The sequence below is a fragment of the Urocampus carinirostris genome, chromosome 2, assembly GCF_059441175.1.
Source record: "Urocampus carinirostris isolate Australia breed hairy pipefish chromosome 2, RoL_Ucar_1.0, whole genome shotgun sequence".
In the NCBI taxonomy this organism is placed as follows: Eukaryota; Metazoa; Chordata; class Actinopteri; order Syngnathiformes; family Syngnathidae; genus Urocampus; species Urocampus carinirostris.
The window spans coordinates 9,108,473-9,122,080 of record NC_142350.1 but is presented as its reverse complement, the minus strand read 5'-3'; the positions used below and the strand labels follow the sequence as shown (position 1 = coordinate 9,122,080).

Genomic DNA, 13,608 nt, shown 5'->3' with positions numbered 1-13,608 from the left:
CATCTCATTAGCTACACTGCTTATCCTCAGTAGGGTCACGGGGGTGCTGGAGCCCATCCCAGCAATCATCGGGCAGTGGGTGTAGGAGAAAATGTAGGTTCGATAATCTTTTAAGTCTTCTTTCGTGATTTAATTTAAGTACACGGGAAACCTGCCATGAGGGGGAGCCTTTTATTTCGTCATCCAAAAGAAACTCAGAGAACTCCAGACATAACAATGCTTTTATAGCTTCAGTTTGAGTACAACCCAAAAGGCGGCCCTAGTCCTCAGTAATCAACAAGGAAGATGCTGTCGTAATAATTCTAAAAAGACCAACTACAGAAATTCTGCAAGAATACTGCTACAAAACTACAACAGCATTTATACTAGCACTACTAAAGAAATCCTTCGAACATAAAGCCTCAGGTGTACTACGACCTACTTCGAAAATATTACAGAATCTTATTTTGTAAATATTATAAAATACTACTGCAGGAATGGTTGAGTTAAGTGCAGACTGGACCAGAACTCAATCGCGTAACGACCAGTTATTTTTATTTAGCAAAATAGTCCAACACCCAGGGACAAAACAAAACAAAAACAAGCTTACAGGCAAACAGGAACTCAGACTAGGAATACTCACAAAACAGGCTTTTACTCAGAACGGGCAAGCCCTTAAGAAGGACACACGCAAATTAGATGGTCGCCACGGCGACCATGCTGGACATGACAGGGATACTACATATGTGCACGACTACAATAACACAGTTGTACCTCTACTTATACGTTTAATTGGTTCTAGCAGTTAATATGGAATAATGAAACTGTTGTAAATCAAAACACATTATCAATTTGAAATTGATTGAAACAGGATTGGTCCGTTCCGAATGCAACCGAACCTTGTTGAATCAACTGCAATTGCCCTGAAGGTATGCTGGTGTTCAGTAGAGGTTCATACATATACACAAAATAAATAAACATGAATTAATATAATGAAATATAACATCATAATTGTGAATGAGAAAAACTGGATGTGTCCCCAGGCCCGTGACGACAAAAGTTTGCCCACCCTTGACCTAGAACCATTGTTTTTGGGACGATGGACTGGTGGTTAATTGCACTTTTAATGACAGATTCTTTTTTTTTTAGGTTCTTTCTAAAAAGCAGAATGAAAGCAAAGTTTTGAGCTGTTTATAGGTGATGATGAAATAAGTCAATATATTCTCTATAGAGGGTGCCGTCTCGTTTGGTCTCATGTTATAGTCGTCATAGTTCCATTCCACTCCATTTAGTTATTAATATCGATACGACGAAACACACACACGCACACTGTTGTCGTCTTAATAAAACTGAATCGTCTCCGAGTCTCTGCACCACACAACACAGTCGGCACAATCACACTCTCAGTCCACTCTTGGCGTCCATACTCATTCTCTTGTTGTTCATCACTCTCCTCAGAGCACCCAAAACCTTGCTTCCTTGATTGAATAGAAGGACGTGTATAAATAGTGCAATTCGCAATAGAAGACAAATTTGAATTACTGAAATTCCGAGTATTATGGGATGAGTCAGACGAAAGAGAGACGTGCAACCAGTCGGAGTGCCGACTGAATACCAGAAACCAAATATGTTAACGACAGTACGGACTAAAGTGACGGATAATAGGCCAAACCTTAACGGCTGGTGGACCACTCCAGCACCTAAAGTGACGATGCAGACGAGAGTGGTAACGACGCACCAAAGATCAGAGAAACCTACACCCACGGCGACAACACTGAAGAGTGAGGTTACAACGCCGACGGCCAAAAATGAGTGCACTGCCAGTACGTAAAATTCAGGAAAATTGTGTAGAAAAGGAAGACCATAACCAAAACTCGGTAGTTGTGTAGGCGCATGGCTTCAATGTGCGCTGACTTAATTAAACTAATTAAATTACATTTTGTGGGCCATCTGTCTTGTCTTGTGTTTTATGTTTGTTCAATGTTGTAAGTGTTTGTATTCTTTCCTGTATTCTTATCTTTCTTGTCTTATATGGTTGTCCAGCGCTGGCGTGTAATCGGCACACGTAACTGATAGGAAAAATAGAAAAAGATCGAAATAAACCGTCACAGACGGAAGTGCTCATGGAATTGAGAAAAACGTTTTTTAAAGAGTATGACGGTTTAAAATGTATTGGTTTGGATGGGACCGATAGCACTTCTCGTTAAGAATCTAAAACGTTCGTTTTTTGGGAAATCGTTTTGACGCTAAGGGTGTGCAACGTAACGTCCAAGAGCCTATGGAGTTCCCAGAAATTATTTTTTCCGGTCCAAAATGTTTTTTTGTTTTTCAGTTGGAAAACGATGAATTTGGGGGTGAAAAGTTTAGAAAAATTATGTTTGGGTTATTTTAGATGCATTAAGTTAATGCCAGAATATCACCATGAAAAGATGAAATAGTAACAGAAAATGAATAAAAATATTTCGGTTTACAGTTCAAAATTGGAGAATTAAGGAATGTAAAGACGAGGTAAAAATCCAATTGAGTGAATTGGGATAGATTAATGTGAGATGAAGGCATGGTTATAAGATCAATGCACGTCAATTTCACATTAAGTAGGCGAAGCTAAGATGGTAGATTTAGTTGGTTTGGTAAAGAAATAAAATGAGAATAAGGTAAAATTAAATGGGATGGTTATATGTCAATTTCCCATTTGGACTGATGGGCTAGAAAGCAAGTGTTAATATTCAATATTCAATATTTATCTGGATAACTCCGGATAAGATCGCAGAATGGATTAATTACATTTATTGATTTATTACAACCGACGATGTTTTATTTATTACACTAACAAGGCCTTTAGTACAATAGGAAAACGTCATGATTTTTATCTGGCGGCATCAACAGTCGGGAAAACCTACACTAGATGATGGAGCATGTATATATATATATAGGGCAGCACGGCGGTTGGTTAGCGCTTGTGCGGCACAGTTCATGTCATGGGAACCTGTCGTGGGTTCAAATCCAGCTCCAGACTTCCTTTGCGGAGTTTGTATGTTCTCCCCGTGCTTGCGTGGGTTTCCTCCAGGCACTCCGGTTTCCTCCCACGTTCCAAAAACATGCAATTCAGGTAAATTGGCCGGTACAAATTGTCCCTAGGTGTGAATGAGCGAATGAGTTGTCTGTCCCTGTGTGCCCTGCGACTGTCTGGCAACCAGTTCAGGGTGTCCCCTGCCCACTGCCCGGAGATGGCTGGGATGGGCTCCAGCCCCCCCGCAACCCTAATGAGGATAAGCGGTACGGCTAATGAGATGAGATTATATATATATATATATATATATATATATATATATATATATATATATATATATCGTTTATGTAATTTTTTTCTCATACCTAACTACACCTTACTAAAATAATTTATTATTACTGTTATTAATTATTGAATGTATATGTTTTATTGTTTGTATACATGTATCTCCCCTTTTATTCTTTTCCTCATCAACTTAATCAGTTATGTTTGTTTTCTGGATGGTGTGAATGTGTGGCTGCATGTGTTAAGTTTTCACTGAATATAATTTATTACAAATTTTCTTGGGTTGCTAACAACATTCCACAAAATGACCCAATTTGTGGGCTGTTTTAAACAAAATGGCACTTGTTTTCATTTTAGTATAGTTTGTACAACATGAACCCAATTCTTTGGGTTGTTTAAAACACATTATGGATGGGTCGGTTCCTTGTTATAATTATGTTGTAGGGTGTGTTGCTGTGTTTTTTTAATGTAATAACATTCTTTGACGATAATGATATATGAAGTGTTTGTACCTTGTTACTATTAATCACAGTATTTGCAATATTCCAAATAATTGAATGAATCTCAATTTAAATTCACCTAAAACTAACATTTATTTAATTGCTCTTGTTTGCTTTCTGCGTCTTCAAAATAAGTTCATGTTAAAACAAAAACTTAAGACACGTTGCTTCAATTTATTGTCGTATTTGACTACATCTTAGTTAATCAATAAAGCTTACTGGGCATATTTTTTCATTCCAGACAAAGAGAGGGCACCGCCGGGCTACAGACAGAGCTTGCACCGGTTGCCATGGAAGCCGAAGCAGACAACTTCGTTTAGCACTTTGTCATGAATGTTAAATGATCCCTCAAAAAGTGAGTTACCATTCTAGCGCATGATAATGAAGAGGACATTCACTTTAATAAGTACCACAGACGGTAATGGAATAACAGTAGAAAGAATATATAGATAAAAATAAAAAGAAGAAAAATCTGATAAAACTAAGGGATTTTTAAAAAATGTTTACAGTTGAGAAAGGTATTCTGTAGTGATTGACTACATGTAAAATAACGCAGTAATAAAATAAAATAAAATGAAATAAAATAAAAGCACGATTAAATTGATATACAGTACTGTACCTGTGTGATAGATAGATAGATACTTTATTCATTCCCGTAGGGAAATTCACACTTCCAGCAGTATCCTTGTATTGATTATTAACAAATTAACAGGATGGCCTCGGGGTGCTGTGTTGTAGTTTAGTAACAGCGGAGTGGATGACTATGAGTACACTGCAGGAAATAGGTCTAAATCTAGTGGAAGCTAGAGCTCTTGTTAGGATAGGAATGAGTGGAGAGGTGTTGTAAAAGCATAGTGGGATGTTTTGACGTGTTCAAAGGGATGGGCAGGGCACCTGTATGATGCGGCAGGGGTAAACCAGTGAAAGCTGTCGGGCCCTGCTGTTGAACAGTGTGTTGTGTCACTCTGACCTGAGTGACACGGCCGCTTTCTTGTGTCCCATTTCATCTGGAGTGACAAAAGCATGACCAACTTAGGTGCCGAGGTGCCTAACTCGTTGGGTGCTTGGGCATTTGGGTTGGCCATGGTCCAAAAATGTTTGTGTGTGTTTTTTGCTATTTTTTTTTCTTTGTTATTGTATGTGTTTGTCTTGCTGTCGGTCACCCCTCTTGAGGGATATGACCAAGGTAGACAGATAGATAGAATAGGAGTGAATGACGGCACACGCTAGGCCAAAAGTTCGACGTCCCTGCCGCAGATGGAAATCTTTGTGCCCAGGGTTACACCACCTCGTGTTCACGTAGATAGCGAGGAGCATACCTGTCAACCTGTACGGTTCTGCCGTACAAAGTACGTTTTTTATGCATCTTAAGACGAGTACGACGTACAAGAAAATCTGTACGGAAAAACGCAAATTTGTCAATGATGGGTCCATCCGGTATACATCGACTATCACGAAACGGCAAATCAATCAAGTCAAACGAGTTCGCCGCGGTAGCCTCTATCTCGGTATCGTTTTTTTTGTTGCAAACGAAGCGAGTGGATTGATGCTACTGTGCGCATTCGTCTGGCCCATGGTGATTTCCCATCATGCATCATTCCCCCCCAAAAATATGTTGTACTATTATTTTGTATTTTGTACAGGAAAATACGTCACTTTGTACGGGCACGGAGCCGTGGAGGTTGACAGGTATGGAGTAGATTCCATCTCTAAATTCATGTATGGACTATACCAGGGATGTCAAACTCAATTGCACAAGGGGCCAAAATTCAAAACACACTTAAGGTCGCGGGACAACGAGGATAAACATTTATTGAACACACTTAAACTGAATGTTTTTGGAACATAAATTTGAATAAAAACAGACAAGAATATTAAATGTAAACCTTAAATCACTTATACAGTATTTATTATTTTGCTCTAAATAAAAATCTCATCTCATCAGCTACACCGCTTATCCTCAGTAGGGTCGCGGGGGTGCTGGAGCCCATCCCAGCAATCATCGGGCAGCGGGCAAATAAAAATAAAAATATCTTGTTAAATTATACAACTTAGAACTTAACTTAAACAACTTAACATTAAAATAACATTCAAATTCCTTTGCTCCTATGTCAATGTATATATTAAAAAAAAACTTCAATATCCCAAAAGATTTTGCTCTCCTGTCAAAAGTAGAAATATTAAAATGCTACACAAATTATTTTGTAAAAACGTCACAACATTCTGAGAACAGGGAGCCTGATGTGCTTACCTTTGGCGCAGACGGAGTAGGACGAGAGATGGGAGGGAGTGCTTGCACTTTTTGCATAACTCCACCCATCCCTCCCACTCACCCAATGAAATAACTTTAAGTTCTCTTCCGGTGTTTTGGCGTATTTACAATTTGTTCCGTGGATTCATCAAAAAGTATCTGAACACTGAAGACAGATAATATAGTGAGCTTTTATATAAAGGATTCTTTAGCGTTGTACAGCCAAAACGAGTTTTTTTTTTATGTGACACCTTGACTGTAAATTGTAGCGAAAACGTGCCCGATATATTCTGAAAAGTACTGCTATGTAATGCAGCCTTGGTTTGGCTTTGCGTGTATCTGAACAGTATCAACGGCTCAAGTTTTGAACGAGATGGAGAAAATTTGCATGCAATAAATTTGTCTCTAAGCCATAGGTACTCATAGAAAGAGCTAAATCTGGCTCGCGAGCCATAGGTTCCCGACCCCTGGTGTATAGTCAGGGTTGGGTAGGGTTACTTTAACTTGATTACTTTCAATTACTTTTGGATTACTCCAATACCAAATATGCTAATAAAAGACAAAAGAAACTAAATATGAATAAAATTACTAAATAATGTGCAGGCTTGAGGAGTAACGGAATACATGGAATGGCAAAAATGATGTTGGCAAGCTGTTTGGATTTATTTTCATTTTGTTTCTGTCGCATTTTATGTTAGTTTTGCCGGAGATCAAAGAGATCAAAGCCAGGAGAGAAAGCTTACCACGTGTTGTGAGTCATACATTTATTCATATTTAGTTTATTTTGTCTTTTATTAGCATATTTGGTATTGGAGTAATCCAAAAGTAATTGAAAGTAATCAAGTTAAAGTAACCCTACCCAACCCTGTTATAGTATAGTATACGTCATATGTGTAGTTCCAGCAGCTTTTAAGTCCGCCGTTGTTAAACACACACTGAAACGACCCAACCTTGATCCAGAAATCTTATGTAATTATAGACCTGTGTCAAACCTACCTTTCCTTTCTAAAGTACTTGAAAAAGTAGTGGCACAGCAGCTGAATGACTTCATATCCGAGAATCACCTTTTTTAATCTATGCAATCAGGATTCAGGGCTAACCACTCTACTGAGACAGCTCTGATCAAGGTAACAAATGATCTCCTACTGGCAATGGATTCTGGCGCTTCATCACTTTTGCTGCTGCTGGACCTTAGTGCTGCTTTTGACACAGTGCACCACAATTTCCCACTAGAACGATTGGAAAAATGGATTGGTCTCTCAGGAACCGTCCTCTCATGGTTCAGATCCTACCTCTCAGATAGGACGCACTATGTTAAATATGGCGAAATGACATCTGAGCCCTTTAGTGTTACCTGTGGTGTTCCGCAGGGTTCAGTGCTTGGCCCCCTTCTTTTCAGCATTTACATGCTTCCATTAGGTGATATTATTCACAAGTACAGTATCAGTTTCCACTGCTACGCAGACAACACTCAACTATATCTTCCGTAGGAGGAATCTGCCACACTAAACTGTGGAAATTTGGAGGCCTGCCTCATTGAGATAAAAGAGTGGATGTCACACAATTTCTTGCGTCTTAACTCTAAAAAGACCGAAATGTTAGTCATTGATCCATCTAAATGCCGTGACTTATTCTCAAAAACTGCTGTGAACATTGACAAATGTCACATCACACAGAGTGACTCAGTTAAAAATTTAGGTGTCATATTTGACCCTGATCTATCCTTTGAAACGCATGTAAAGAAAATTACTAGAACCGCTTTCTTCCATCTTCGTAACATTGCTAAAATTCGTTTTATACTCTCTCAGTCGGATGCGGAAATTATACCTCCCGTCTCGATTACTGTAATGCACCACTCTCTGGTCTCCCGAAGTCTAGAATCAAGTCTCTTCAGCTGGTACAAAATGCCGCAGCGAGGCTTTTAACTAGGACAAAAAAGTCAGATCACACCGATTTTGGCTAACCTGCATTGGCTCCCAGTTAGCCTTAGATGTGATTTCAAGGTTCTCTTAGTATTATACAAAATCATACATGGACTTGCTCCCTCTTATCTTTCAGATCTGATTTCCCCCTATGTCCCGGTCCGAAGCCTACCGGGAGCAAAGAAGTGTTCTGCTGGTTCGAGAGTGTTCTCCATCCAGGCACCAGTGCTGTGGAATGCTCTTCCCCCTGAGATCCGATCTGCAACCTCAGTGGAAATGTTTAAATCTAAGCTTAAAACTCACTTCTACTCTATTGCATATGAATAACCTACTCTTCTCGTTGGCTCTAGAGCAGGGGAATGTATAATATTATTCTGAAAAATAGTCTGTGTGATATAGTGTAATAATCTGTGAAGCCCTTTGAGACTCTTCGTGATTTAGGGCTATACAGATAAAAATGACTTGACTTGACATGAAGGAATAGTTACAGTGACTAAAACGTCAGAATATGATGTCCAGGGATGAGACGGCGTTGTTCATATTGACGGGCCATTATTAACAATAATGTAAAATGGTCTTGCAGGCCGGATATGATAACACGGCGGGCCGGACGTGGCCCGCGGGCCGGGAGTGTGACACATGTAGACTACAGTATACAGTGAAAACAAAGAATTTGGACTCAACCATGTAATGAAGAAAGAGAGGTGCAATACAACTGTACTGTTTGTCGCGTTTAACCGACTCAAACCAAGTGAATAATTTATTAAAGCTTCCAGTCTTATCAAATAATCGTATTTCTTAAACTGTGCTTAATGCAGTCCAACAAGTCGAAAGCGTTAACTTTTGGATTTGCTGCGTACGTGGTACAATCGGTTCGATGACGTAGATCCGGCGGCAAGCATTTTCTCTCCATGAGAAAAGAAGTTACAATTGACATTGAGAATCATTTTGCAGCGATAAATAGTAACGTAAAATACAATTTATTATTAACGGTGAGTAATCATTTTTGCGTTTTTTTTCTATTCACAATAGTATGTTTTGGGTGTAAGCTAGCGCGTTTGACATAAGCACGGTACTATAAACACGAATCTTCGCAAAACAGTCGTAAATATATAGTTGAGCGTTATTCAACAGAATTATTTAAAACTTTATTGCATACTCCTCCGTGCAACATTCAAAAAATATTTGCTGAATTTGAAAATAACCCGCCCCTATTACTTTTGCAGAACCGATATGGCATCTTCTGGTATGCAGCTGTGCATTAAACACATAATTTTGCTTCAAGTAAGGAAAGTGGTTATAACCACCTGCACTCCGATTCTTCACTGCTCTACAACCGCAAGGCTTTGTCAACATACAAAAGCCACTGGGATTCAGACAAAACGTCAACAGGGTCAACACAATCGCTTTTACAGTGATTTGATCACTAAACATCAGGGAGAAAAAGAAGTCTCAAATGAGTTACTAGATTTAAAGGATGTTGTTTCGTTTGAGGAAAGCTCTACTTTATTAGGTAAGTATTTGTTCAAAAGCTTTGAAAAATCTTCATACTAAGATGACCAATGTTTCACCTCAGATCTAGATGCTAATACTAGATTACGTGCATTGGACGAGATAAGCAACGAAGAGGCTGTGAGTTTAACACCTTTTCCCTCAATCCCTTCGGCCTCTACCTCTCTCAAAGACTACGTAGACCAATCTGAGACGCTTACGAAGCTGGTGCATCTTGGTAAACAAAAAAACTCCAAAATCATTCATATAGTTTTGCTTAATTTTTGAGATTGTCTTACTGGCAGGGGTGAACCTCTGGAAGCTGGAGAAGAAGTCCAATGTTGGTTCCATGCTGCTCCGTCTTGACTTCAAAACAGATGTTGTACCAAAGCTGCTTTTCTTTAAAGAAATTGGCGTTGACGAATCTCATTTTGGCTATATCATAACACGCAACCCGTTTGTCCTCGCAGAGGATTTGGAAAACCTCCAGGCCAGGTGAACGGATTTCTTTGCATCTGAAGGGCCCTGTTTTATGATTAATTGGGTCTTAAACCAACACAAATTATGTCAGTATTTCCTGAGCTTTACTGTAGTTAGGTTGATATTGTATTGAAGTCATCATTATTCTCATTCTCTGTGCTTGCGGCAAAGAGTGACCTATCTGAAATCCATGAAGTTCACAGCCGAGAGCATCTCTTCAATGGTTTCTAGAGCTCCTTACCTTCTTAACTTCAACATAAAGAGGTTGGACAACCGTCTGGGTTTCTATCAGAAGCAGCTCAGCCTCAATCCATCCAACGTAAGCATGTACAACATGAAGACTTTGTCTTGGAACAGTTGCTCTCAAATAAGTTTTTAAAATAAAAAAGTGCTTGCAGCCTACTTTAGCTGGAAAGTACTCTTTCCCCATTGGCACATATTTGGCTAATTGTATTTGTTATTTTCTTAATTTACTAAAAAGGCCTTTTGGAATTTTTTTTAAAATACAGTCAAACAACTAAAAAAATATTAAAACTGCTTCATTATTTTTTTGTTAAAAATTAAAAAATAAAATAAAAAAAATATTTAAATTGCTATATTTGCCAATGTGTTAGATGGAAATAGTCAAGTCAAGTTTATTTGCATAGCCCTTAATCACAAGGAGTTTCAAATGGCTGCACGGACCATAGACTATTGAAAACTACAGACTATTATTACACCATCCCCTGATCTAAATACACGAGGGCAAGGAAAAACTCAAGAACCTCAACATGAGGAAAATGAAGTTACCTTAATAAGGGACCGCACATAAGTTAACCCCCCACAGATGTTGCAATAACAAATAATGCACATATATTGTCAACATGAAATATAGGTCATCAGCTATAGCATAGAAGTGCGTTTTAAGCCTAGATTTAAACAGTTCCATCGGTTTTGCATATCAAATCTCAGGGGACATCGGATTCCACAGCAACTGGGATCGAATGGAGAATGCTCTTGACCCTGCGCATTTCTTCTTAGTCCTTGGGATCTCTAGTAGACCAGCATTTTCAGAGTGAAGGCTCCGGACCAAAAAATAGGGGAAAATTAAATCTAAAAGATAAAAGGGAGCAAGTCCATGCATTATTTATCATAATGCCAACAGAAGCTTAAAATCATATCTTAATCATAACGGGGAGCCAATGCAGGTTAGCTAAAATCGGGGTAACGTGATGAAACTTTCTTGTCTTAGTTAAAAGCCTCGCTGCAGCATTTTGGACCAGCTGCAGACTTTTAATGCTGGACTTAGGGAGACCGTAGAGTAGTACATTACAGGAATCAGACGGGAGATAACAAACGCATGAATTATAATCTCCGCATTCGTCTGGGACCTCATAAGGCGAACTTTATCAATACTACCAAGATGAAAAAAGCTGAGGCGCAGTGATTAGCGCATGTGCGTCACAGTTCTGAGGTCGTGAGATCAAACCTTCCCGAGTGGAGTTTGCTTGTTCTCCCCGTGCATGCGTGAGTTTCCTTCGGGCACTCCGGTTTCCTCCCAGATTCTAAAAACATGAATGTAATGTTAATTAGCCAGTCCAAATTGTCCTCAGGTGTGAACGAGAGAGTGAGTTGTCTCTGTGTGCCCTGTGACTGGCTGGAAATCAGTTCAGGGTCAGAGCAGTTTTTGAGAATAAGTCATGGCATTTATATGGACCAATAAGTAATACTAAGGTCTTTTCAGGGTTGAGGCGCAAGAAGTTATGTGACATCAATCTTTTTATCTCAATGAGACAAGACAATACATCTGGCACATTATTTTGATTTTTTTATAATTAAAATTGTATTTACTTTTTTTTTTCATTTGTGTAGTTTTTTTGTATCTCTTTCCTAGGGTATTTTTTTATTATGTTTTTGTATCCAATGTCAAATATGAAAAAAGGTTGATTAACACTAAATAAGAAGATTAGAAATTTATTTTCCCCCCCTCCAGACTCGTAACATCATCTCACGTCTGCCTCGTCTGCTGTGTGGCAGTTTGGAGCCTGTTAAAGAAAATTTAAAGGTGATCCAACTTAAAAAGTTCAACAACTCTGAATCCGAATATCATTTTTTGACAATGCTTTTGTACGTGCATTGCCAATCCAGGTGTGTGAAATTGAGTTCGGCTTCAAAGCGAATGAGATCCAGCACATCGTCTTGACCGTCCCCAAAATTCTGACGGCCAACAAGAAAAAGTTAACTAAAATATTTGACTTCCTCCACAACACTTTGAAGGTGCCTCATCATCTGATCACAAAGTTCCCACAGGTAGATCCAATTTCTGGTCCTACAATGTTGTTGTTTACAAGTATCTTTTTAATTATTTATTCTGACTTCCGAAAGGTCTTTAATGCTAAGTTCCTGCGCATTAAGGAGCGCCACTTGTTTCTGGAGTACCTGGGAAGAGCTAACTATGACCCAGATCAAACCAACTATGTTTCCCTGGAGCGCTTGGTGTCACCTCCAGATGAAGCTTTTTGCAGCGAAGTGGCTTTGGCCACAGTGGAAGATTTTCACCTTTTCCAAAAGACACTTTAATTTAAGTAAGATGACCAATCAAACTCAATCAAAGAATTACTGACACTTTTTCCCTGTATCTTGTTATCATGTCTGTTGTATTCGTTTATGAAAATACACCTAGAGTCAGTTTACTTTATTTTTTGCAATGGTGAATCTTCTTTCACTTTGCACATTAGGGCATATATGTGCACTCATTCTTAAATTATGAGCAACATAGTCTTTTTAATGAAACTAACAATTAAAGTTTTTCAGAATTTAAAAGAAATGAGTAATTGAAGGAAATAGATATATGAAAAAAATTGTTCTCATTTAAAAATATAACACAAGATTCTTAAAAGCCCATCGACTTCTATTTGGTGAATTAATGTGATTAGGCTTTCCCCAGAGGATGGTGTAATAATAGTCTGTAGTTTGCACTAATCTTTGGTCTGTGCAGCCCCTTGAGACTCCTTGTGATTAATGGCTATACAAATAAACATGACTTGACTATTCTGAATATAAAAAATCCATAAACATGGTTTAAAAAGTTGAACTAAAAAAATGAAAGTAGTGTATTTTTATCAAGTCATGTTTATTTGTGTAGCGCTTAATCACAAGAAGTCTCAAAGGGCCACATGGACTATTACAGACTACAAACTGTTATTACACCATTCCCTGATCTAAAATCAACATGAAAGCAAGGAAAAACTCAAAACATCAGGATGAAGAAACCTTGAAAAGGGACCGGACCACACTTAAGGTAATCCTCCTTCTCGGATGACCAGGCTGCAATGAATGTTGCAATACACATACATCGTCAATATGAAAGAGGTCATAAACTTGAGAATATGATATATAAGTTTTAACCCAAGATTTAAAGAGTTCCACAGTCGTTGCGGATCAAATCTCAGTGAGGAGAGCCTTCCACAGCGCCGGGGCCTGACTGGGGAATGCTCTCAAACCTGCGGATCTCTTCTTGGCTCTTGGGATCACTTATCACTCATTTACTAAAAATATCTTACAGGGAGCAGGTTCATGTTTTTAGCCGATAAAGTTACTTTATGCTACTAGAATACTACGTGGGTTTAAAATATATATATACATATATATCTATATATATGGGCAGCACGGGGCGCAGTGGTTAGCGCGTGTGCGGCACAGTTCTGAGGT

At 38.7% G+C, this 13,608-nt stretch overlaps 1 protein-coding gene across 3 annotated transcripts; it reads left to right on the top strand.

Annotated features, from left to right (window-relative positions):
- The first annotated feature begins 6,641 nt into the window (after positions 1-6,641).
- On the top strand, positions 6,642-12,535 carry mterf3 (mitochondrial transcription termination factor 3). 3 transcript variants are annotated; one of them, XM_088328777.1, is made up of 8 exons: positions 6,642-7,152; positions 9,174-9,460; positions 9,524-9,676; positions 9,744-9,933; positions 10,090-10,237; positions 11,891-11,962; positions 12,046-12,207; positions 12,283-12,535. In XM_088328777.1, exons 2-8 carry the CDS (start codon positions 9,181-9,183, stop codon positions 12,475-12,477), a joined length of 1,200 nt encoding a protein of 399 aa, XP_088184903.1. In that variant the 5' UTR covers positions 6,642-7,152; positions 9,174-9,180; the 3' UTR covers positions 12,478-12,535. The 3 variants fall into 3 exon arrangements, with proteins under 3 accessions (XP_088184903.1, XP_088184901.1, XP_088184902.1); XM_088328775.1 differs by lacking the exon at positions 6,642-7,152 and adding an exon at positions 8,234-8,651; XM_088328776.1 differs by lacking the exon at positions 6,642-7,152 and adding an exon at positions 8,711-8,939.
- The last annotated feature ends 1,073 nt before the right edge of the window (positions 12,536-13,608 follow it).

Coding starts and splice junctions, on each gene's coding strand:
- mterf3 (XM_088328775.1), top strand. Junction 9,934..10,089: donor TTGGAAAACCTCCAGGCCAG/GTGAACGGATTT, acceptor CTTGCGGCAAAG/AGTGACCTATCTGAAATCCA. Junction 12,208..12,282: donor TGATCACAAAGTTCCCACAG/GTAGATCCAATT, acceptor GACTTCCGAAAG/GTCTTTAATGCTAAGTTCCT.